The 27,807-nt window shown below is 36.4% G+C and overlaps 1 protein-coding gene across 1 annotated transcript in view; it reads left to right on the forward strand.

The window, feature by feature from the left end:
* Positions 1-27,807, forward strand: part of PCLO (piccolo presynaptic cytomatrix protein) — a 445,980-nt gene that overhangs the window by 250,661 nt on the left and 167,512 nt on the right. The window contains exon 8 of the mRNA XM_006896143.1: positions 24,964-27,151. Within this exon, the coding sequence (XP_006896205.1) occupies positions 24,964-27,151 (2,188 nt within the window). The remainder of the gene's footprint in view (positions 1-24,963; positions 27,152-27,807) is intronic.

Here is a 27,807-nt window from a genome sequence, read left to right on the forward strand (position 1 = left end):
AGAGGGATGCCATGATTGGGAAGGTGGAGGGACAGCGCAGGAGAAGAAGACTCTCAATGAGATGGATTGATTCAGTGACTGGAGTAAGGAGTGGGTGTGTTGGAGACAGTGAAATTGGCACAGGATAGAACAGGGTTAGGGCTGTTGTACATAAGGTCGCTATGAGTCACAGGCAACACGATAACACCTAACAACTACAATATTCTGGTATAAGTCATATGAGGGTTTTGGTATTTGATGTTCAGCAGTCATCTTCACTTTGAGCAAAGTTATAGTCTGCATGTGTCAAGTTCTTAATACATCTTCCCTGAACTCTGAGGCACGTTCTTTTTCATAGATGCCATCTCTTCAGATTACTTGTCCAGCCTAGAGAATGAATACATTTTGATGAAAGGCTACAACCTAACACATACCTTTCTTGATTTTAAGCCACAGAGTATTTCTGTCTTCTCTTCCAAATAAATTGAAGTTCTCAAAGTAAAAGCAAATATTATTATTATTGAACATATAGGGCAGGTACATTTTGAGGCATTAGAACAATAAAAGACTAGATATAATATGCTAGCCAGTGATGCTCAAAAGCATGTTAAAATGGTGGGTAATAGTCGACAGAAATGTGTCATTCCGGGAGGTGATAACACTAAAAACAAGTTTTAAAAATGTTTATAAGAGAGCAGAAAATCGACATTTCTAGAGCAGTAGAATTATACATTTCACATAAATAGAAAAGATACACAATTACTGATAATTAGAAAGAATTAGAAAGTCTCATAGCACAAAACTACAACCCTGGCAAAAGAAACTTGAATGAGCTTTAAATAATTGCTGCTCCACCAAATTACAAAATTAAGTTACATGTCCTAAATTTTTAGAAGGTAGATTTTACCTGAAAGGAAGAACTTTCCATTATATAATAATTAATGGAATTACCTTTTCATAGTATGATGTTACAGTCTTTCCTTTTGCTTTCTCTGCTATGTTCTCCCTAGCCTCCAGTTCTTGAATGGATGACACTATTCTAAGATCACTTTCTGAATTTTTCTTCTATGAATTGCTTCTAACATCGTATGTCCACTGACTTTTTCTAAACCAAAGTACCAAAATTTCTTTCCCATGCCTTTTATATTTATCTTTCTCCCGCAAAGGGAGACTGATTTATATCAATATTTTTAATGTTCAAGTAAAAGTGAATATAGCTTGTCATCTACAAAGTCAGAAAAGAAAGTGCCATTCTCCTTTGGGAGAAATAACAGTATAAGCTTGTGTAAAACTTACTCTCCCAAACCTCAGTGCTTATTGAGTCATAAACAGACCCTCCAGTAGGTTTTGATCGTTTACATGGGAGGATGCTGTCCACCTTCCTCCTGTAGAACTGCTAGTGGATCAAACCCCTGGAGAAGCACCTCCTTCCAGTTAGTAGCAGGATTCCCTAAGGTCTACAACACAAAGGCTCTTCATTTATTCCAGTGTATCCCTCCTGCGGTGGTGGTGTTGATTGCCTTAGAGTCGAGCACGACTCATAGCGACCCTTTGAATAAAATGCCTGGAGCCCCTCTACAGCTATCAACATTGATCTAAGTTCATAGAGTTTCTGGAGGCATATTACTTAGGAAGTGGATGCCATTCTATTTCTTGATCAAAATGATTTGTATATTTCATAAATTGTTTCTATTTTGTTGATAATACTCACTACTTTTGCATTAAATTACATTTAAAATTAGTTTTACTCTAAATGACCTTAAAAGAATATTACGTATTAAAGTTATTTCATCGTAGCTCTTATTATGTTTAATAACTACCAACTTCTTTTCAATAATAGGCAAGGTTTTATTTTCCAAAAAGAAAATATTTTTGCTCTAAAGTTGAAGCCAGGATCCTATTGCAAAGCAGATGGTATTCAAGAGATTATTTTTACAAGAATATGTTTTGCTTCATGATTGCTATTTTGATAGCTGGGTTTTAGAATTTTGGAACCTTTAATGTCTACTTCTGAGAATAATTTTTACAATCTAAGTTGGGAAATTTAATTCTGTCAGTTCTTCCAAAAAGTAAGGATTTGAGAATGATTCACCATTCATGGCAAAGTGTGGTTTGAAAAGCTTTATTTGTTGTTGTTTGTGTGTTTTGAAAAGCATTACTTATCAGGTTGCATTTTGATTACTCTCTGAAAAATAATTTATCAGGCTTTTAAAACTGACTTTGGTGAGACAAGCTTTTTTATGATGATAATACTTACGTATGTTAGAAAAGAAATGTTATTTGTATATTAAAGATTGGCTTTGTAAATAATGTAGATCTTCTATTTTTTTCTTGATCTTCTTCATTACATTTATATTTCTCTAACAATGATTTCTTTAGGGTTAAAATTTTACATCTTAAAATCTGTTTTAAGATTAAACCAGAAAATACTATTTTAAAGTATTTTGCTGAGGTAATTTCAAGAAAATAATAATGTACGATGATAAATTATGTGATATATGATTTATCATGTATCACATAAGATATATATCACATAAGAACATATAAAAATTGGTTACAATGAATGTGTATGTGCATGTGGCATAACACTGAACAAAACTTACAGGTGTTAAAATAAAAAAGCAAAGGGTTTTTTTATTAATTTTAATGAAAGTTTACAGAGACTTTGGATTTCCATTCATTCATTGTTGCACTTTTCTCCCTGCCCATCCCCTCCCCCCAATTCATTCTTCTCCTTGGAAAGTAAAAGAAAAACTCTTTCATTGTTATGCAATCCCTTCCCCCAAGTTCACTCCACTGTGAAGCCTTCATTCTGGACTTCTGTCATGACAATAATAAACAGTTCTCACCCTCATCTGTTTTAATGCAGTATACATCATTCCTCCCCTCCTTCTCTGTCTTACCCCAACCCCTGATGTCAGTCCCATTTTACAATAGTGGCTCTATGCAATTGTGTGAATATACCAGAGCTTCTCTATCCATTCATTTGTTGATGGGCACTTAGGTTATTTCCAACTCCTTGCTATTGTGAAAAAAACCGTGATAAACATGGGTGTGCATATATCTGCTTGGATGTCAGTTATGGTCTCTTTGGGGTATATTCCCAGTAGTGGAATTACTGGGTCGAATGGTATCTCTATTTGCGCCATACCGCCTTCCACAGTGGTTGCACCATTTTACACTTCCACCAACAGTGGATAAGGGTTCCAGTTTCTCTGAAACCTCGCCAGCATTTGATGTTTGCTATTCTGTTAAATTTTGCTATTCTTACTGGGTAAAATGCAAAGTTTTATTGAAGATTTTGTACAGTTGCACCTTGTTAATCCTGTATAACACCTGTATAAGGTGTTCCAACAGTGCAAGGGATAGTTAAGTTTTTATACAAAAACAGTGAAGAAGAGGGAGAGTTGTGTAAAGAAATTCGGAAAGATTCAATGTGAAAAACAATGTATTTGAACTTTGTAAGTAAACCAGTATATAAAATAAAAATTTTAATTATTTAAAAAAAAAGGTGAGGAAGAAAGAGCTTGGCCACAATCATGGCTGTTTGGGTTGTAGGAAGTTACATGACAAGTTGTTGCTGTTACTTGTCAGCTTCCTATTGTTTTATATTTGGGTTTTTGTTTTATTTTGTTTCTGAATTTAGTGATAACCATGGAGCTAAGTGTCCAGACAAAAATCACTCCTTATTACATCTCAGTCATTTGATATGTGAATTTTATTCTAAATTCTTTGCTGAAAATGCTACTTGTTAGTAAATGTAGAGAGTTTTATACTTCCTAAAGACAATGTCACATTAATTTTCTTTTCACATAAGCAAAGGTGCATGGTTCTCTTCAGTGGTACATGAGGTATTTAAGATATATTTATTGAAAAAAAAGATGTATTTAATGCTTGAAGAAGTGTGAATAGCAAGGAAATGTATTATGTGATTACTAATTTGGGATATTTTAAAAAATAAACTGAAAGAGTAATATATATATAAAACAAAACCTAGTCTTACAGTACTTAGAAAACATATCTTTTATTGTGGTTTCAAGCATTTCATTACCAAAACCTATGCCTGCAATTGCTCACTCAGATGCAAAATAACAAGTAAGTTCAAATTTCACTAATTATTCTTTTGGAAAAGCAGTTAATCACCCACCCAATTATCGTTCTATTCTTCCAATACTGAATGTGTAGAATTGAGCATTGAAAGGGAAAGTTAACCTGTCAGAATGACATAGTTGTTATATAAGTCCACATGACTTTTAGCTTTTAAGGGACTGAAAAAATATTTTTTACTCTGTGTTTGATTTTATTTACCCAACCAAAATCTAGTGTCTTTTAAATAATGAAATGGTTCTACAGTTTATATGGGGGAAGATGATAAAATACTCTGAAAAGTACTGTTATTTGATTTAATTTGGGGAGAGTCGCTTCCCTTAGTTGAAGTTTATGAAGAAGAAGTATCTCATTAATTGCACACATAAAGATAAAGGAATCTCTGAAATCTCTAATGTCACAAATCAACGTTGTTTTCAGTCAAGGAGGGAAGCCATATCTCAGTTGTTAGGATTTTGTGGTTCGGCATTTCAAGTATCCAGGTATAAAAGACCCTTGGTAACCCAAGATAATGTATTAAGTCTTTATGCCTTTATTAATAGCCTTTTTATTTGGCATGTCTTTTGATAGGTTGTTGTAGAATAATCCTTCAAATTGTTAATGATATGATACTCAGAGAACACACACCAGAGCAATCATAATTCTCATATTCCATGTCCATAATGTAATACCATTAGAGACTTACATTTTATAATATGTTAATTTTGTCCTGATGAGAGATTGCCACTAAAAAAATATTATATGAGATGAGGCATTGTATTCGCTCCACTTTGTCTGTGTGGGTCAGTGTTGGTTTCTCAAAATGGAATAATGCACAGATTAGTTGTTATTACTATTGGTGGTGGTGGTGATGTTTACCAGGGAGTTGGAGCCTACTCTCATAGCTGACCACGCAGCAGACTTTCAGAGAAGTAAATAAATCACTTGGGAAGAGATTGCTCATCTATCTCCCAAGGAGCAGCTGATGGACTTGAACCACATACCAGCATCCTAGAGAACAAAGGAATGTCACCTGAAAGAAAAAGAGAAAGCTGTATTTTACTTTTTAAATTTAAATTTATTTCCTTAGACAAATCTTACTCTTAATTCTTGTAATTTTGAATACTTTGATTATTATACATGATGTTGCTCACATATACCATTTAACACATTTTCTGTTAAAGGACTGTATTTCTCTCCTTGTAGCATGGAGTCTGGTGGTGGGTATGTTCAGTAGGGACTTGGGCTGCTAACCCAAGGGCCATGCCCCTCCTGTAGTTCAAATCTACCTCCAGCTCCACAGGCAAAAGTTGAGCAGTGTTCACTCCTGTGATTCTCAGCCTCAGAAACCCATTGGAAGGTCATCTATGAGTCACTTCCAACTTGACAGCAATGAATTGAATGGGTTATGGCATGTTTAAAAGGCCATAATGATACAGTGGACTAAATAGTGAGCTGCTAACAAAAAAAGGTCAAGCTGCTTTATAAGACAAAGACGAGCTAGTCAGATACAGCATTGGCAACTGGAGGGAAGTTTTACTTTGTCCTCTGTGCTTTTTATAAGTCAGAATGAGCACTCTAGTAGTGGTGGTAGCATGTTAGCACTTTCAATGTTTTTGCCCTTGAAGAAGGAATCATCATTGGTGAATCACACCTGGAAATCACTATCCTAATGCAGGAGCAAGGCATGATAGTTAAATGGTAAAACAATAAAAAAACATTTTTGAGTGATCTCATCTCTTATCATACGTGGTTATGTGTTTATCAACTCTCTAATATGTCTATGCTTTTAAATTACTTTGTCTTTATCCTCACTGGCTAGTAGACTTTTCAGCTTAGTTGGCTCAGGATAGGACAGCCTTCTAAGCAGCTATACATAGGGTTGCTATGGGTAGCAGGCAACTTGAGGGCACATAACAACAACAACAAAGACATATAGACAAAAGCTGCTTAAAAGTTTTGAAGTAGAAACTGCAAAGAGTATTTTAGACTAACATTTTGACATTGGAAGATTAAAATAAAGGGGAAAGTAGGTCTTTAATAACAGCTTCATCTTGCTTGGGTCCACAACTAACACCCATGGAACCAGCAGTCAGGAAATAAGGACATGCACTGCACTAGGAAAAAGTGCAGTTAGAGACCTCTCCAAATTATTGAGGAGTACTGTCAGTTTGAGGACTAAGGTGTGTCTGATTCAGGTCATTAAGACTATGCTGTGCATCTGAGAGCTGGACAATGAATAAGGATGGCAGAAGAAGAATTGATGCTTTTGAGCTGTCGTGTTGGAGGAGAGCATTGAACATCCATGGACAGCCAAGAAAATGAACAGATATGCCTTGAAGAGGGTGCCGGCAGAGTGCTCTTTGGAGGCAAGGATAATAAGGCTTCATCTAACATACATTAGGCATGTTGCTAGGAGGGACTAGTCCTTGTATAAGGAACTGATTCTGAGAAAGGTGGAGAGTCGGTGAGGTAGAGGAAGATTCTTACCCAGGTGGATTCAAATGGGCTCTTGTGTCAGGAAGTGTGAGGATTGCACAGGATAGAATAGGGCTCAGATCTTTTGTTCATAGGATAATTATGAGTCATGCTTGACTCAATGGCACCTAACAACAACAAGAATAAAAGGAATTAAAATTACAATGTTGAATGAAGCAATAAACAAGTTATAAAATAGGGTTCTCAGACCCTCGCTTCCAACATGACGAAGAAAAGGAGAAACAACGGTCGTGCTACTGCGCCCGGTGCGTGCCCAAAGACAAGGCAATTAAGAAGTTCATAATCCGAAGTATAGTAGAGGCAGCTGCTGTCAGGGACATTTCCTAAGCGAGTGTTTTTGACGCCTATGTGCTTCCAAAGCTCTATGTGAAACTGCACTACTGTGTGAGTTGTGCCATTCACAGCAAGGTGGTGAGGAACCGTTCTCGTGAAACCCGAAAGGACCGGACACCTCCACCTAGATTTAGACCTGCAGGTGCTGCCCCACGACCACCACCAAAGCCCATGTAAGGATTTGATTCCTTAAAAGGCTGAAGAAAAAACTCGTATGAAAATAAAATGGAAATTACACTTAAAAAAAAATAGGGAGCACTGGTGGCCTAGTGGTAAGAAGCTCCACTACAATCCCAAAGGCATGCAGTTTGAATCCACCAGCTGTTCTGCAGGAGAATAGGGAATATCCTCCCATGTAACTGGCCGCATCTGAAAATGTCAAGGTCAAACATGGGTTGGTTCTGACTCCACAGCATACACCACAAAATATGCATAATTATTTTCCACAATGCAATGTATCTTTTTAAGGAAAATGTGAAGTTTTAATGTACAACAACAGTACTTTAACAGGGAACTGCCAGAAATTCAAGCTGCATTCAGAAGGGCCAGTTTAACAAGGGATATCAGCTCTCAAAGCAGGCTGAAACCAGAGAATACAAGAAAGATATTTATTTTTGTTTTGTTAATACAAAAAGGCATTTGACTGTGAGGATATAACATATTGTAGGTAATATTGAGAAAAACGAGAACTCCAGAATATTTAACTTTGGTCATGCAACACTTAGACCAAGAAGTAGTCATTTAGACAAAACAAAGGGATACTACGTGATATCAAATTTTAAAAAGGTATGTGTTGAGATTTCCTCTTTGGCTATACCCATTCTCTATGTATGGTGAGTAAATAATTCCAGAAGCTGGAATATGTGATGAATAATGGAACATTAGGATTGGAAGAAGACTCATCAATAACTCGCAGATCATACAACCTTGCATGTCAGAAAATTAAGAAAGCTTAAAGAAGACATAGTATATATTGAATACACTCTGGGCTAACAAAAGAGCCAAAAAACTAACCAGGGTGACAGCAACCCTGAAGCCTGAAGCCCCTCTATAACTATCGACATTTATCAAAATTCATGGAGTTTCTAGAGGGATGTTGTTTAGGAACTGGATGCCACTCCTCCTTCCAATCTTAGAAGCAAGAATGGGGAAATTCGTCTCACATACTTTAGGCATGCCAGCCCTTGGGGAAAGACACCATGCTTGGAAAGCAGTGGGTCAGTGAAAGAGAGAGACCTTCAACGAGATGAGTTGACACAGTAACTACAGAAATGAGCTTGAGCATGATGAAGGCTGCGATAATGATGCAGGACAGATCAAGACTGATCTTTCATAGGGTTGTTACGACTTGTAGTCTAATCACAGCATCAAAGAGTGGAAATATCTTTTAAGAGCAACAATGTCTTTTAAGCTTTAAATTTGTATCATAGAGGTTTGTAAACATTTCAATTTATGAGAGTTGACTGTTGAAATGTCCTATTTCCTTAATTATTTTAGGAAAGCTAACAATTTCTGTTTCACAGTGATGCTGGTCCAAGTCTTCATAGGCCTATAACAGCTCTTCTATATGCCAATCTTAGTTTACAGTCCTTTGAGGGATTTCTAATGCCATCTTTTGTTTGTTTGGTTTTTATTAATTTTCGTGAAAGTTTACAGAGACTTTGGATTTCCATTCATTCGTTGTTGCACTTTTCTCCCTGCCCACCCGCCCGGCCCCCCAGTTAGCTCTTCTCTTTGAAAAGTAAAAGAAAAATTATTTTATTGTTGTACAGTCCCTACCCCAAAGTCCCTTTCTAAGGAGTAGTCTCTCCTAGAAACATGTTCAGCACATGTGAGACAAAACTTTATCATCTTTATCTCCCAGGTGCATTCTGGCTGCATGTTCCTCCAAGACATATCTCCCAGAGCCCATTTCTGAAGTCACTGTGACAATTCACCTTGTTGGGATCTTCCTCTTTTTTGCTAGCCCTCTATTTTTCTAAGCATGATGTCACTTTCCTATGAAAAGTCTCTATTTCTTTTGGTCTGAAAATCTGTGACCATTATGGAGTGAATACAATATTATCAAATATGCATATGAAAATGCAATAAAAATGATAACTTGTTGGTATAGATGGTATAAAAATTCGTCAACTGTCTATACAAAAATAATAGTTATCCATATATTACATCGCAACAAATTAATAATTTACTTTGGAAAAATGTAGACAATTTGTAGAAAAACTTGGTATACTAAGAATTTTTTGATTCAGAAGTAGAATTTTAATCATGACTCTGCATATTCCTTGTTCTTTATGACTTTAATCTTTTTCATCTCAAATCTCAATTTTTTACTCTAATATCAAATAAATATACATTATTGATTTAACAAAAAAGCAAAATGTGTTTAATTATTTCAAGTACATGAAAATTTGCATGGATATGGGAAGCATTTAATGTATAGTTACCAACACCAACCTTCCGTCATTGACGTGATTACCTACCACCGTCACCAAGTAAATTTTATCTCATAGCAAGGCTCCTTTGGGTTCTGACACATTAAATCTTTTTGTGAAGACACTGTTTTTCACTCTCCCTTGAAGCCACTGGTGTATTTGAACTATAAATCTCTACAAATAACGCCACTAGGGCTCCTTAACTAATAGTTACTAATATTGAATTACTACCGCTGTTGTCATCATGTTCCATTGAATTAGAACCAACCCATATCAGACCCTCCAGTGAGTCTTCAGAGGCTATAAATTATATGGAAGATAACTGCTTATCTTTCTCCCATGGAGCAGCGAGTGGATTTGAACCACTGGTCACTGAATTTGCAGCACAACTGTTTACCACTAGGTCTTCAGAGATCCCTACTGAATTACTAATAATTTTGTTTAGCAATTGAAGATATAACAATTCATTCACCAGGACTCTTATTCTATGTCTTTGCATGTAACTGCTGGTAGAACTGTATATGAAAAGTGTTATTACATAGAAGAGTATTTGATCCATTGTAAATAGCTGATATCTATATTTAGAAATATATCTATTGCCCTCCTAGAGGGAAAACTAAATAGAGATAGATAGATAGAAAGATTTGGAGATTTTGCATTTGTAGACAGCATGTCTTCCACCCCTCCACCTCCTCATAGCTGTTTACAATTGGATGAGGTTGTCATATTGTGAGATAGGAAAGCTAGGTGGCCTAGATTGAATGGTGTTTACCCAAAATACATGTCAATTGCTAGGCTGTGATTGTTTAAATTGTGTAACTGACTTCCATTTGGTGCTGTGATATAATTATTCTCCAGCTTTTTAATGTTATAAATTCTAACGTCTATATGTTAATAAAACAGGATCTTTGCTGTTATTATTAAGTGCCATTGAGTCAACTGGGACTCATAAAATCCCTATAAAGAATGGATCTGAACCCTGCCTTATCCTGTACCATCCTCATCATCTCTAACACACTTGAGCCCACTGTTACAATCACTGTGTCAGTCCATCTCATTGAGAATCTTTTCCTCCTTTGCTGACCCGCCACTTTTCAAATCATGATGTCCTTTTTACAAGGGCTAACCCCTCCTAAAAACCTGCTCAACGTAAATGAGATAACGTTTCCCTATCCTTGTCTCCAAGGAACACCCTGGTTATACCTTTTCCAAAACATACTTAGTTGTCTTTTTGGCAGTCTATAAGATATTCAGCACTCTTCTCTAACACCATTGTTCAAAAGCATCAGTTCTTCTGTCATCCTTATTCATTTTCCAACTTTCAGATGCATACCAAGTAATTGAAAATATCATGGTTTGTATCAGGTACATTTATTCTTCATAACTAACATCTTCTGCACTTCAGCACTTTAGAGAGGTCCATGAGAGCCGACTTACCCAATGCAATACACCTCTTAATCTCCTGGCTGCTGGTATCAAGGGTATGACTGTGGATCCAAGCAGGTGGAGTGATTGACAATTTGTTTGGATTGAGTTCACCTTGATATAATGCTTTACAGGAAACCAGGTCATATCCTAACTTAAGTACCATCCTTAAATTAAGTCCTTATTCAACTCACACCTTTGCTTGAGTTACACCTTTTTTGAAAGAGGAAGTGATTGGAAAGGAGAGGAACTTCATTACTACATAAAAAGAAGATTCAGCAACAGATGTGTCTGTTGGGCCCAGGAATCTCTGCCAAGAACCCTTTAGATCTAGGGGAAGGAAAGGTTGATGCCAAGACACAGAGAGATCTCCAAGAAACACCAGTGCCACAGATGCTGAAGAGAGGACTTTCTCATAAAGCCAATACCTGAAATTCAGACATTTTACCTCCTACTGTTGAGAATACAAATTTCTGTTAATACTATTCATTTGTAGAATTCTGTTATTGCAGAAATTTCATTATAGCTGTAATTGCTGCATTTGATAACTAAGACACTAGCTGAAATCTCAATACCTTCAATTATAAAAATATCAACAAACTATAACTTAATATTATAGTGTATCCTTACTAACTAATAAGTTTAAGGAAATAATAATTGTTTTTATCTGATAATAAGTATAAACAGAATCATTTTTAATGGAAAATGGTGCTACCATTAAATGTTATCTATTATTATTATCAATTGAATAATCTACATAAATTATTAGCTTGAGATACAAATTAATAATTGCATGTATCCATGCATAGCTTACATTAATTAATGCATTTGTATTAACTTTCTTTTAAATAATTATATTACTGAATGTTTATCATATGCTTTGGTGCTTTAATGGGGCTTCATAGCTCAAGACTCAAAACACTTATAACCACTGGCTACCAAAAAGATATTTTTTTAGTGTCTTTAAATTTCTACAATAAACTGGCCCCCTGTATAAAGAGCATTTGACATGATTTTGCATGTTAAAATAAGTAATGATAGTAGCTTATAAAAATAATCTTTTGACATTATTCTGCCTGCAAGACAAGGTATTAGATTACTTTCAAAAATCAGGATCTATTGGGCTATATAAAAGAGCATAAGTGAAGTGGTAAATCTGTGTGATCAATTTGAGATAGCAGTAGGCTAAACTCTCAAGTATATATAATCCTATAAATCTATAAACTGGCTTTCTATTATAATCCTATAAACCGACTTTTTGTTATGGGAAATACTGCTCTAAATAAGAAATAACATTTTTATTTTGAAGGTATTTACATATTTAAGTTCCAGTCTTTAGGAGAATAAAAATATCACAGCTTGAATATGACCTTGGAGTGTCTGTTTCTCAAACCAGACTGCATTAGTAACCATCCTTCAAAATAGCACAATGTCTGTGGCAAATAATTGTTCACTACCTAAAGGCATGAAGCTCAAATCCGTTAGTTGCTATGGCAGAAAAAAAGGTAGGCAGTCTCCTTCTCTGCAATTTACTGCCTCTGAAAACCAGCAGGATGGTCAGCTATGGGTCAGTTCTGACTCTCTAGTCCGTAACAAGAAGCTACTTAGAGACTCTTGTTCAACTTTAGGGTATAGAGTTCTGATGGCCTAATGGTAAGAAAATGTAAGCTATGCATGGATAAATGCAACTATTAATGTAGAACCATCTCGCTGCAACATAGCTGATGAGAAAAAGAGATATCGACCTTGAGACGGTGGTTGGAGAACAGATCATTGGGGAGAACTCGCCTCCCGGTTACTGAGTACATGACGGGGAAGAAGCTGCCTCCTGGTGGGATTCCTGGCATCGACCTCTCCGATCCCAAACAGCTCGCAGAATTTGCTAGAACGAAGCAAAGAAAAATTAAAGAAGATGACGCTCCAAGAACAATAGCTTGCCCTCATAAGGGCTGCACAAAGATGTTCAGGGACAACTCCGCCATGAGGAAGCATTTGCACACACGGGGCCCCGAGTCCACGTCTGCGCAGAGTGCAGCAAAGCCTTGGTTGAGAGCTGAAGCTGCAAAGGAACCAACTGGTTCATCGTGGAGAGAAGCCTTTTCAGTGCACCTTCGAAGGCCGTGGGAAACGCTTTTCCCTGGACTTCAGTATGCGCACACATGTGCGATTTCACACCAGAGACAGGCCCAAGGTGTGCCACTTCGACGGTTGTGATAGAAGTTTGCAGCCAAGTAACCCGAAATCTCGCATCTTAACACACGCTAAGGCCAAAAACAACCAGTGAAAGGAAGAGAGGAGCCCTCTGGGCTGGGCAAATACTTTCCAGGAGCGTCAGTGGAATACATACGCCTCTCCTTTGTATATTGTTTCTAGGAAAGATTTTTAAAAATGAATCCTACACTCAAGGGACATGTTTTGATAAAATAATAATAATTAAAAAAAACCAAAACAGCAAACTTTAATAAGATGACTTTGCTAAGATGCTCTATCTTGCTCTGTAATTTTGTTTCAAAAACACGGTGTTCTTGTAAAGTGTCGCCCCAGCTGAAGAACACCTCATGAACTTTGCATCAAAAGACAATTCTTTATACAACAGTGCTAAAAAATGGGACTTCTTTTCGCTTTCTTATAAATATGAAGCTCACGTGTTGCTTACAATTTTTTTTTTATTTTGTATTTTCCAAGTGTGCATATTGTACACTTTTGGGGGATATGCTTAGTAATGCTATGTGTGATTTTTCTGGAGGTTGATAACTTTGCTTGCAGTAGGTTTTCTTTAAAGAATGGGCAGTTACGTTACGTGCATTACTCCAAAGCATTTTCCTGTACAAAAAAGTTCTATAGGTTTTGTTTGCCCTTTTAATTTTGGTTGTATTCTTTGATGTTAACACATTTTGTATAATTGTATAGCTGTATTGAATCATGTAGTTATCAAATATTAGATGTGATTTAATAGTGTTAATCAATTTAAACCCATTTTAGCCACCCCCCGGAAAAATGCTGCGAGATACTGACGTTGAATGTAATTGCTTTGCCTGTTGAGTTACAGAAAGTGGTGCTCAGTTGTAGAATGTCTTGCACCTTTTACCAACTGATGTGTACGTCTGTGTAGCAGAAAGGGCAACAATAAAATAACAATTAAAAAAAAATGAAACTGTACAACAGTCCTCAAGGCATGCTGTTCAAATCCACCAGCTGCTTCATGGGAGAAGGAAGAGCTGTATCCTCCCATGCAATTAACTGCCTCTAAAAACCCTCGGGAGGGTCAACTATAGGTTAGTTTAGAATCCACAGCACACAACACCACAAAGGTGCCTTTAGGAAACCACCTTCTCCAAAATTCAGGGTTCAAAGGATCTCTCAGGGCAATGGTTTGGGTGGGTCACCTACATCCATGGACTTCACAAACCGGGATTCTGGGAGAGTCGAAGCTCTGTTTCTCAGGGATCTCAGAAATGGGAAATACTCTGTGCCTTTCTTGATGCCAGTAAGCTGTGAATGAGATGACTTGGCCATGCATATAAAAGGATGGTGTGAGGACTACAGAGCAAAGGAAGCCATAAAATACCTTACTTCCTGGAGCAAGTTGTTTTCTCAAATCTGTGCTCCCTTGGAAGATTAGCCATTAAAACAGTTAATTTAATTTTCACTAAAAATCTAACCTAAAAAACTGAAAGCCTTGGAATACATTTCAAAAGAAAAAACTGCTGTAATTTCAATTAAAAAAAATTTGAAGTGCTAGGAAGACAAGGAAGTGTTCCCTTGGTGTTTAATTAACAAAATAATAAATGACCTTCATATACTGGAAGCAAAGCAAGGACTAAGCTAACCTACCTGGTAGAAACTGTCAAGCAGGAAAAAAAGACCCAGACAATAATCTGGAGGGGAACCTGCTGACTCCACAGTGAACTATTTCTAGGTCTTGAATCAGATCTTTCAGCAGAAAGGCAAAGTGAAATAAACAGTACAGTGAAATAAACAGGAACCTAAATTTTAAGAGCCAATTCAAGAGAATATGGAAAGAATAGATTTTCTGTCTGTCAAAAGAAGGCAAGAATGAATGAACCATTAGCAAGATAGACAAGCCTCCCCTAAAAACAAAAACAAAACAAAACGCACCCAAAAGCTCAGTTCTGTGGAAAATTCAAATAGTTATTATTCATTTCTATGTGACAAATTACTCCACATCTTGAAAACAAAATGAAAAGGATCCTGCAGATATTTGCTATTCTCTCCAATAATGCATCTGCATTGAAGAAAGCATGCCAACATATTCTGTCCATAAGCAAATATCTAATTTATCTTTTATGCAATAAATTGATATGCTACAGGTTTTTTTCCATATAGCATTAATTTTATTGGTCTTTCTTGGTGTAAGGGGTGATGGTTGATGTATTTTTACCATAGTATTATAACAGAGGATTTAATTGAACAGCCCCATCAATATTTGCTTTTCCATTCTCATTCTGGTATTAAGAAGCTTATTTGTGCAAAATTTCAAGAAAAAGGCCTTTTGAGAAATGTACAAGCTCCATCTATGTCTATAAAAGCTTGTGTTTATTATAATTCCCAATATTTATCTATTTTTCTTTAAATAATCACATTATGTTAACACTAGAGTATTCAACTTGACTCTGCCATTGAGTTGGTACCCATTCTAAGCTAAGGCTTTAATGGGTTTTCAAAGATTGTAAATCTCATAGGAGAAGATTGCCTATATTTTCTGAAGAGCAGCTGGCAGATTCAAATTGCCTGTCCTTGGACTGACAACCCACCTTCTTACCCATGAGAGTTCCCTACTTGACTATTGTTGTTGTTGTTAGGTAACACTGAGTCAAGTATGACTTATATTAACCCTATGAAATCAAGTCTTAGCCTGGCCATCTAGTAGTGATGGTTATTTGTCCAAGTTATATATCTCTAAAGTTATAAAAAACTAAAATCTAGAGGTAATAATACTAAAACTCTTCTATTATTAAGAAGTCTTAGATATTTACTAGCACTTCATCTTCATTTTTGCTGTTGTGTGCTGTTGAGCCAGAACCAACCCAAAGCTGACCCTCCAGTGTGTTTTCAGAGGCAGTAAATCACTCAGGAGCAGTCTCCCTATTCTTCTTCAGAGCAGCTGGTGGATTCAAACTACATGCCTTTGGGATTGCAGTGCAACCGCTTACCACTATGTCCAATGTAGAGTACATTTCTATAGTTAGATAATGGGAAAACCACATGCTTTGACCACTTTTAAGTATAGTAAAATAAAGGATCATTAAAGCAGAATAGATTTTGTTTTGTTTCTCTTTTCTTCACAGTATAGTTGTCTGATTTAATGTTTAGATTACAAGACAAATAGATACATCCATACATCAAATACTCAACTTTTAAAAAATACCCAGCTTCTAAGAGGGCATTCTGTAAGACAATATTCAGCTTTTAAGAAAGCAAAGAAATTAATCTCTTTGTGACTTCTCAGAGAATATACAACAATAAATGTTGTACAAACTGACATCTCTAATGCTTCTGTCCAGTGGGATCGAAATTAGTTTTCTGCCTGATTGCTCAGCCCAAGAGCAATGACTTTCAATAAGAGAACAAAACAAAGTGGGACAAGAAGCACATTAAGGAAGAGCTTAAAGATGTCAGATAAAATATTGAGTACCATTTTTATAATATTAATTAGAGAATATTTTTGTCTATACTACAGTTTGGATTTTTGAATACCTACTTATAAATGTAAAATATGTAATTCATTATTATCTCTGTTGTATAATTAAAGTAATCCTGAAATTTCATTTCTTTTTTCCTTGTTGGTTTTTTGTAGATCCTTACAATAGAGAAAATATACTTGAAAACTAGTTTCATCAAATTCACAAATGGTAAAATCTCTCCTATAGCTGTAGAAATTTAATACTGGTCAATGAAAAAATCTACTATTTTATGATAATTTAAACAATCCTCATATTAATAATGATAATGTCTATGAAGTGATTTGATTTCTGGAATTGGCTATTAAATTATTCCACAGGACTCTGGGTGAAGAAATTTTATCGATCTATTTGGTATGATACAGTACCCTGTTGCAGTGTCTGGTGGATTTTAAATGTTTTACCAGTATTGAAAGGATTTTTAAAAAGTATTTAGAATATTTGTTTTCTTTTCCTTATATGCCTTAAAAACAATAGAAGTTCTTAAGTCCTTGAACTGAACAATCTCTCTGCTGTGGCACTCTGTAGATGTGGACATAGGTAACGCAGGAATAGTAATAAAAGTGGGTCTACTTGGGGGCAGCATTTTTAAACATATAGTGCATAGCATAAGCTCTGGAATATTTCTATATTCAATTGCTATTTTGCCCCAAAACTGGAAACTATTGTTGGCAGTTGTATGGGGAGGAAGTTTGACCTTGCAAAGCTGTGTCAGCATTCTCACTGAACTCAGATAAAAGTGAAACTGCTTCCACTCCATTTGCAAGGAAGGATTCAGAAAAATGTTTTTCCTATTTTGTAGCATATTTGTATTACACCTCCATCACATTCTTCCAACCTGGCTTTCAAAATTTAAAAGAATATATTAGACTAAGGTAGCTCTGAGTATCTAGTATGTAGGGAGTTGGCTGACAGTCCAGCTGCCCCACAAGAGAAAGATGGGCAGACTCCTTCCCTGCAGTTTACAACCTCTGAAAACCCACTAGAGGATCAGCTGGAAATTGGTTCCAACTTGATGACATGTAACCACAACCACAACAATATTGAATTATGCTTGTAAATTTAAACACAGTGTTTTGCTTCTTGTTCAGCTAGTCAAAAAGATTGGTAGTTCAAATCCACCAGCTGCTCCAAAGGGAGAAAGATGACAGCTGACTCTTGTTAAGCAACCTGAATGAGAGCATTTGTTTTGAGATGTTTAAAAGGTACAACAGTGTATAGATGATACTTATAATCTTCGCAATTACTTGCTATATGTCAGAAATCTGGTCAATGACTAGGGATGATAGGAGGAGAATTGATGCCTTTGAGCTGTTGTGCTGGATAAGAGTATGGCCTGCTAGGAGAACAGGCAGGAGAAAGGGTGAAACCAGGCTGCTTCTTGAAGGCTAGGATTCTGAAGCTTTATCTGACATATTTTGGGCGTGTTACCAGTAGAGATCAGTCCTTGGAGAGGGACATCATGCTTGGGATGGTGGAGGAAAAGTGCAAGAGAGGAAGACACTCAATGAGATGGATTGATTCAGTGACTGGTGTCATGGGGATAGATGTGTCAGAGACAATAATGTTGACACATGATACAGCAGGGCTCAGAGCTGTTGTATATTGCTATGAGTCGCAAGCGACTTTGTGGTACGTAACAACAACAAACGTAAAAAAAATTGAAGTCAGGAAGTTGTACAATTTTTATGTGAAATCTTGAACAATCAAGATAAATGCATGCTCTACTTACAGTAAACTCAAGTAGGATGAAAAAATTATCCTTGTGAGAAAAAACTATTCTTGTATACCCAATTTTGTATATTGGACTTAAAGTGAAGTGGAATTATTATAAAAAATGTTACTATACTCTCAATATTTAAAACATTGAGATTTACAAAATGCCTCATTATTATACTCTCAGTTTTTAGTACAATAAAAATGTGTTTAATGTTCATTAATGTTTTCAGTTATTGTTTTTTTAACTGAGCTGTCAGTTTTTACTGCTTCAGTTCTATCTAGTTAAATTCTTTTCAAAATATCAGATTTTTTTTAACTGGACCCAGCAATTAATTCAACAAATCTCCCTTAGATATTTTGTAACATTTTATTTCTCAAACTAAATAACTGTCCTTCCCTTTTTGTTGTTTTTATGTGCTGTCAAGTAGCCTGCGACTCATAGCAACCCTATGTACAGTAGCTCTGAAGCCTGCCCTATCCTGAGCCATTCTCACTGATTCTGACGCACCTACACTTATTGCCCCAGTTACTGTATCAATTTATCTCATTGGGGTCTTTCTTTCATGTGATGTCCTGCCAGCATTCCAAGGAATTCTGTAAGGAAAGTGTTATTCATCCATCTCTTGTTAAATGCTGTTGAGTTGAGTATGACTCATAGCAACCTTATCAACAAAAGAACTGAGCCCTGCCCTATAACTATCATCATTTCTCTAATGTTCATAGAGTTTCCAGTGGCCTATTGTGCATGCCAGTCCTGCTTCCAAGCCTGTCTTAATCTGGGAGCTCTACCAGACCCTGTCCACTATGGGTAACCATTATAACATTTGACACACTAGTGGCACAGCATTCAGTATCACAGCAACCCCAAGTTATCTGAGTACAGCAAACTAACAGACAAGTAATACACCACTTTTGGTAAAATGTTTGTTTATCCTTCCCCAGGAAGGTAATAATATCTTTTATTTTAAATTTTATTGGTATGCATATAACTATTCAAATATATTGTGTTTCATCCATATATAGTGAAAGTTTTGTATTGGATATTGTGTGTGTTTCACACTATCCTGACATCATGTTTCATATAATCATTACCACACACTGTGTTTTATAAAATTAATCACCCTTGGACTGTGCACACCATTACCCCATCTCTTCAGGTCCCTGCCAGATCTTTCCCATTTCCTTTACCCCCTCACTAATCAAATTGTATGAACCTGGGATTTTAAAATAACAGAAAACATTTAACAAGCAGCCATAATTTACAAACTTTCCAATCAGACCAATGATTCCTTATAAATGATGTTTTCCAATAATAATGCTCATGAGGAAATTTTCCTAGATTGTTTAAGTTGTTATTGTTTTTATGTACCGTGAGTCAACTAAGACTCATAACAACCCTATTAACAGAGGATCTGAACCCTGACCTATCCTGTACCATCCTTATCTCTGACATACTCAAGCCTACCATTAGAGTCCCTGTGTCAAACCATCGTAGCAAGGATGTTCCCTTCCTTTGCTGACCCTCCACCTTTCCAAGCATGATGTAGTTTTACAAGGGCTAGCCCCTCCTAACAATATTCCCAAAGTATATCTGACAAAGTTCACTATCTTTTCCTCCAAGGAGTACCCTGGCTGTACCTTTTCACATATTTGTCCTTTTGGTAGTATATGAGATACTCAGCACTCTTTTCCAGTATCACAAACCAAAGCCATCAGTTCTTCTGTCATTCTTATTTATTCAAATACATGTAATTTTCAGTTGTATGACTAGTGATTGAAAGACCATTTTTAAATCGGGCCATTCACCTTTAAACGGAAAGCTTTGCTCTTCAGCATTTTGGAGAGTTCTCTGACAAAAGCCTTTCCCAATATGTATCTCTTCTGGTTGGTTGTCCAGTTATTTTTCCAATTTCCTTGATATAACAAGTGAGTGCTTCTGGGTTTTCTTGCTTGGTAATCCAAACAAGAATTTCAAATGGTATTTCTTGGAGTTTTGTTCTGCCAAAGCTTTCATTATAGCTTGAACATCTTCATTCAGTATCATCGGTTCTTGATCATGTGCTATCTTCTAAAATCTTTGAATGCCAACCTGTTCCTTTGGATCCAGGGACTGTGTATTTCCTTCCTGTGTTCTTTAACCTACTTTCTGGCTGTATTGCCTAATACTGAAACTCGGGGCTTAAATTTACTTTTTTTTTTTAAATTCCTTTAGTGTGAGAAGTGCTAAAGTTTCCCTTTTCTAATATTCCAGGTCTTTGCATACTTCATTATACTTTGTCTTCTTGAGCTGTACTTTGGTTAACAACAAACCCCACTCCAGAGTCTGTTACCAGTGTTCCTTTTTAGCTAGCCTTCAATATTTTCTGTTCTTTTTGTTGTTGTTGTTGTTCAGCTCTTTTAATTCATCATTTTTCTGTTTATTTTGATGATTGTACACTTAAAAGTAAGTTTCAGAGTCTCTTCTTAAGCCTGTTTTAGGATTTTTTTCTGCTTTTTGTTTTGTTTTGTGATGACCTTTTTCTTTTTTCATGCCTGATGTCTGCAATGTAATCTCATAACTCCTCTAAATCAATCATTATTGTTCAATGTATTAAATATATTCTTGATATAAACTCCAAATTAAGGGTGATATACTCAAGGTGCAACAACAAGGAACATCCAGAAATCCACGTTGAATTTAGAAGAGACAGTGACGTGAGGGATATCATTGCTGTTGTCAGGTGGATCCTGCCTGGAGGCAGACAATACCAGAAAGATGCTTATTTGTGTTCCTCTGCATAGGCCCAGTAGCAGTTGTTCAAACAGAACAAGGGAACACTGCTGGTTTAAAGATCAAGAAAGGTGTATGTTGGAGTAATAACCTTTCTCAATACCTATTAGATCTTTATGCTGAGCAAATCATGCAAGAAGCTGTAGTATATGAAGAGAACGTGGTATCAGGTTTGGAGGAAGATTCATCAACAACCTGCATTATGCAAATGACACAATCTTATTTGTAGAAATTGAAGAAGCCTTGAAACATTTACTGCAGAAGATTAAAACCTGTAATCTTCAATATGGGTTATACTTCAACATCAAAACAACAAAAAACCTCATAACTAAACCAGGAGGCATCATCATGATAGGTGGAGAAAAGATTGAAGTTGTCAACAATTTCCTTTTACTTAGATCCACAGTTAAGACTCATGGTTGCAGCAGTCAAGAAATCAAAAGCTGTGTTGCCTTTAGGAAATCTGCTATTAAAGATCTCTCCAAAATTCTAAAGAGCAAGGATATAATTTAAAGATAAGGTACACATAATCCAAGCTATAAATTGGACAATGAATAAAGAAGACATTAGAAGAATTGATACATTTGGATTGTATTGTTGTTGAAGAATATTGAATATCCCATAGACTGGCCAAAAATCCAAATTTATAGTGAGAGAAGTGCAACCAGATTGCTCCTTAGAGGCAAAGATGGTGAAACTTCATCTCACTTACTGAGTGTATTTTCAAGAGGAGTCAAGCCTTCAAGAGAGGCATCCCTCTGGGAAAGGTGAAGGGTTAAAGAAAGACCCTCAAGATGGATTGACATGATAATTACCACAATGGGCCTGAGCATGACAGAGATTATGAGAATGGTGCAAGATGAGACATGGTTCAGATTTGTTGTTCATAGAGTCACTATGAGTCATAGTTGACTCTGTGGCATCTAACAACAATATACAAAAAGTTGCACTTTGGTTGTCATGAATTTTTGAAATGTTCTACAGTTTCAACTTGAACTGGCATATTCAACTTGAGCTGTTGGTGCTCTCTTTAACAGTAAGCCCTTAGACTCGTTTTTATTGTATATTGGACTTCTTCATTGTCTTTCCATGGATGTAGTTGATTTGGATCATATGTGCTAAATTCTGCATAGTTACTATTTAGACTGGATTGTTTTCTTGGTTGGTTGTTTAGTTTGTTGGTTTTGTTGTGTGTTTTTTTTTTTTGAAAGAGGGAAGATATTTGCAATGAATTAAGTCATTAGTTAGTCTTAACCATATTCTGTTATATTATTTCTAACATTGTTAACATCATTTCTGTCCCTAAGGTGATATTGTCTTACTACTAAACCTTTCTAGTTTCTGATTTTCACATTCTAATCACTAGTAATTATCAGTGTAATTTGACTTTGTGTTTGATTAATTTTGAATGACAGAAGTAGGTGAAAATCTTCAATTTATTCTTCTTTTGACATTAATAGTTGGTGTATAAACTTTAATAATAGTTGTATTACCTTATATACTAGTAGATGCGGAGATATTTTCCTATCACTGACAACATTGTACTTTATAATAAAATTTAAATTTGTCTTTTTGGCAGTGAGTATGATGCTAGTCCTCTTCAATTTGTCATTCCTGACATAATAGACCATATGGGTTTTTTAAATTAAAAAATAATAAATACCAGACAATAAATAGAAAGGTATTCATATGAATTTCAAACAAATTATATTCTAATCTTTAAAACTATATTGATAACTGTGTTAAAAAACAAAATAAAATATATACCCAAATCTCTGCTCAAGTATATCTATGCCTTCTGAATCTCTGTGTATGCTGCCATATTATCATTGAAGGAAATTAAATTGTGCTGTCAGAATTTTCTCTTTCACAAAGCCACACTGATTGCTGCACAGCGCAGAGCATTACAAGTCATCACCAGTGATTGCTTATTTAGTGTGATGGTTTGCCCTGCTATTTCACATGATGTTGCAGTTAATTTGAGTAGTACTTAATAACCAGGATTTCCCTTTTCATCCATAAAAGAAGAAAGTGATGGATTGATATTTTAATATAAACACAGCTTTCAAGTTGCTCCCTCCTCATTTTGTACATTTGACTGGATCTTTCTCTTTTTTTGCTTTGCAAAAGAGACTGGATATATTTACATCTCACAGGTATTATTACATCACTAGGTATTTTATGTATCCCATATAGCCTACCTTTTTATAAATCTTGCACCATAATAAATAGAAGTAACCTTTTGCTCAGCTCAGTCTTGGTAGTTGAACTCAGAGCTGACCCTCCAGTGGGTTTTCAGAGGCAGTAAGTCACAGGAGAGGAAATTGCTTATCATCTTCCACAGAGCAGTTGGTGGATTCCAACTACATACCTTTGGGTTGCAGCACATTTCTTGACCATTAAGCCACCAGAGCTTCCTTACGAAAATCTACTAACCCTTAAATATATTATTTTGAAAAATACTTGCTATCCATATAAAGGCCAAAAATATCAGAAGTCTTCAGTCTTCTGGGAAGTCTTCCATATTCTTGGAAGTATTCAAGACATTTGTGAGATAACTTTTGTAAGAACTAGCTAACACAGAAGAATTCCATAAAACAACTTATGATCAAGAGGCAATGGTGATGAAGGAGGAAGGTCAAGCTTGTCTGAAGGAACTAGCAAAAAAAAAAAAAGACATAATTCAACAAACAGATGCAGCCCTGATTTTACATACAAGACTGTGTCAAGAAATCTGGAGGACAACTACCCGGCCAAATGATTCGAAAGATCCATATTGTTTCCATTACAAAAAAATTAATCCAACAGACTGGGAATTAGGCAATAATATCACTAATATCACATTGTGGTCTTCAACATAGATTGAAGCTCAATATTATAAAGACAAAGATTCTCAACACTGGACCAACTGGCGTGTTGTCAAGAGGGCCCAGTATGGAAAAGCACACCATGCTTTGTTGTTGTTGCTATGTGCTGTCAAGTCACTTGCGACTCACAGCAACTGTATGTAGAGTACTCTGAACCTTGCTCTATCCTGAGCCAACCTTATGTCTCTGATGTGCACACACACACACACACACACACACACACACACACACACCATGACCACAGTCATTGAGTCAGTCCATCTCATTGAAGGTCTTCCTCTCTTACACTGTCCCTCTGCTCTCCCAAGCATGATATCCCTCTCCAAGGACTGGTCACTCCTGGAAACATGCCCAAAGTATGTCAGATAAAGCTTCAGAATCAGTCCTTGCCTTCAAAGAACAACCTGGTTTCACCTTCTCTACAACAACCAGTTTGTTCTAGAAGTCCATGATATATTCAATACTCTTCTCCAGCTCTTAATAGAAAAATACTGTTTGTTATAGTTTATCATAGTTTTTCTTCTAAGCTTTCAGATACATTGTCATTCAAATAATAAATTTGAGAGACAAATAACAAATTTGAGAGATTACACTTAATTGTTTGGAACAAGTCTTTATTTTACCCTTTCCTTTATTCTTTTTGTGATTCAGTTATATTTGCGTTGCTTTGTACAAATACATTGTCTAATTTTAAAAGTGTTGTGCACTCCCTGTTAAAAAACCAAGGATCCCAAGGGAAGAAACCCTGGTAGCATAAGTAAGTTAAGTGTTGAGCTGTTAACCAAAACATCAGCAGTTTGACCTTATTAGACTTCCCAGGAGAAAAAAAGTGAGGTTGTTTGATTCACTTAATAGTCATAGCTTAAGAAAAGCCATGGTGGATCTTCATGAACCACAATCTATTCAATGGCAGTTTAATGAAGGAGAACTGGTTGCCTCATGTTAAGAACCTGCATAATATTTTAAGAGTTATAATTATCTAGAATGGGTTATGAATAAGGTTCATTTCTTACCAATATATGAAATTAACAAAGCATTTTACTATATTATTATAACTAAATATATAGTAATTTTTAAGTAATAGATTATGAAGCCTCTTTTTGTCTTCTACTTGATGATAATACTCTATTTTATTTACCTAATTATAGGCGAAAGGTTCTCAAACTATGACATCATCAGGCACCCAGAAAAAAGTCAAGAGAACGCTGCCAAATCCACCTCCTGAAGAGACGTCCACAGGAACTCAGTCCGCATACAGCACCATGGGAACCGCTTCCAGAAGAAGGATCTGCAGAACCAATACAATGGCCCGAGCCAAGATCCTTCAGGACATAGACAGGGAGCTGGATCTTGTAGAGAGGGAATCAGCCAAACTTAGAAAGAAACAAGCGGAACTTGATGAGGAAGAAAAGGAGATTGATGCCAAACTGCGGTACTTGGAAATGGGTATTAATAGGAGGAAAGAGGCATTATTGAAGGAGAGAGAGAAGAGAGAGCGAGCTTATCTCCAGGGGGTGGCTGAAGATCGGGATTACATGTCTGACAGTGAAGTGAGCACCACCAGACCCACCCGAATAGAAAGTCAGCATGGCATCGAGCGACCTAGGACTGCTCCTCAGACTGAATTCAGCCAGTTTATACCCCCACAAACCCAACCAGAATCTCAGCTAGTACCTCCTACAAGTCCTTATACACAATACCAATATTCTTCCCCCGCTCTTCCTACTCAAGCACCAACTCCATATACCCAGCAATCCCAATTTCAACAACAAACTTTGTACCATCAGCAAGTTTCACCTTATCAGACTCAGCCAACCTTTCAAGCGGTGGCAACAATGTCTTTCACACCCCAAGCTCAGCCTACACCAACCCCACAACCTTCTTATCAGCTACCATCACAGATGATGGTTATACAGCAAAAGCCACGGCAAACCACATTATACTTGGAACCCAAGATAACTTCCAACTATGAGGTGATTAGGAACCAACCTCTGATGATAGCACCTGTTTCTACTGATAACACCTATGCTGTTTCCCACCTTGGCAGTAAATACAATAGCTTAGACTTGAGAATAGGTTTGGAGGAAAGAAGTAGCATGGCCAGCAGCCCAATATCAAGCATATCCGCTGATTCATTCTATGCAGATATTGATCATCACACTCCACGAAATTATGTTTTAATTGATGACATTGGAGAGATAACGAAAGGAACAGCAGCACTGAGCACTGCATTTAGCCTTCATGATAAAGATCTGTCAAAAACAGACCGTCTCTTAAGAACCACAGAGACACGTAGATCCCAAGAAGTGACGGATTTCCTAGCACCCTTACAGACTTCCTCCAGATTGCATAGTTACATAAAAGCAGAGGAAGACCCAATGGAGGATCCTTATGAACTAAAACTTCTGAAACATCAAATAAAGCAAGAATTCCGTAGAGGAGCAGAGAGTTTAGACCATCTTGCTGGACTTTCCCATTATTACCATGCTGATACTAGCTATCGACATTTTCCAAAATCTGAAAAATACAGCATCAGTAGACTCACACTTGAAAAGCAAGCAGCAAAACAACTTCCAGCAGCCATACTCTACCAAAAACAGTCAAAGCATAAGAAATCATTAATAGACCCCAAAATGTCAAAATTTTCACCTATTCAGGAAAGTAGAGATCTTGAACCTGATTATTCCAGCTATATGACTTCTAGCACTTCATCTATTGGTGGTATTTCTTCCAGGGCAAGACTTCTTCAAGATGATATTACTTTTGGCCTCAGAAAGAATATTACAGACCAACAAAAATTTATGGGCTCATCCCTTGGGTCAGGCCTGGGCACCTTAGGAAGTACCATACGGTCAGCTCTACAGGATGAAGCAGATAAGCCGTATAGTAGTGGCAGCAGGTCCAGACCTTCCTCTAGGCCTTCTTCTGTCTATGGGCTTGATTTATCAATTAAAAGAGATTCTTCCAGCTCTTCTCTAAGACTAAAAGCTCAGGAAGCTGAAGCTCTGGATGTGTCCTTTAGTCATGGATCCTCCTCTGGCAGAACTAAGCCTACCAGTTTGCCAATTAGCCAGAGTAGAGGAAGAATACCAATTGTGGCTCAGAACTCTGAAGAAGAAAGTCCGCTGAGTCCTGTTGGCCAGCCAATGGGCATGGCCAGGGCTGCAGCTGGGCCCCTACCACCAATATCTGCAGACACCAGGGATCAATTTGGATCAAGTCACTCACTGCCTGAAGTTCAGCAACATATGAGAGAAGAATCACGGACTCGAGGTTATGACCGTGACATAGCGTTCATCATGGATGACTTCCAGCATGCTATGTCAGACAGTGAAGGTAAATTGGGTATCACCCGACCTTATTATTCTCAAAACCCAAACTTTTCCTTTTTTTGCATGTTTGATTTTGCTTCTCCAAGGATGGATTCTCCTTTTTCTGGTACGTCTTTTGCATGTATACTACAATTTAATCTTTTGTGTATGGAAATTTTTGTCTTGTGTATATAGATTTTGTCGCATGCTTTTCTTTTTAGTTTACATTTTTATTCTGTGTTTTCGTTGTTTGCATGATGTACTTGTCTGCTTTCTAAAACCATTATTAAATCATTCTGTCAATAAAATGTGGACATCTATTAAATTGATAGTTGAGATGTTTTTCATTGTATGTTTCTTTTGGTTTTTCAAATGTATTTGAAATATTATTGGCCAGCTTCTTTTAGCATATGAGATTGTTAAGGGTTTTTTAAATTATTAAATGTTGTTCTGCTAGATTTTTTAATAGAAAACTATTTATGAAACTTCTGTGATATCAGTGATGGTTAATTCAACAAATAGGCTCTTTGAAAGCTCTTGGGAAAATCTTTGATTTTACGGAGACGTAGTATTTTTCAGGAATCCTTGAGTAAAATGGGTCTAGTTTATCTCACATTTTAATGCTGTAATAATCAAGGTTTCACATTTTACATCACATGCTTTTCACCAAGTATATTTTTT

This window comes from Elephantulus edwardii, unplaced genomic scaffold (assembly GCF_000299155.1).
Source record: "Elephantulus edwardii isolate Elephantulus edwardi_28Jun2011 unplaced genomic scaffold, EleEdw1.0 scaffold00183, whole genome shotgun sequence".
Lineage (NCBI taxonomy): Eukaryota > Metazoa > Chordata > Mammalia > Macroscelidea > Macroscelididae > Elephantulus > Elephantulus edwardii.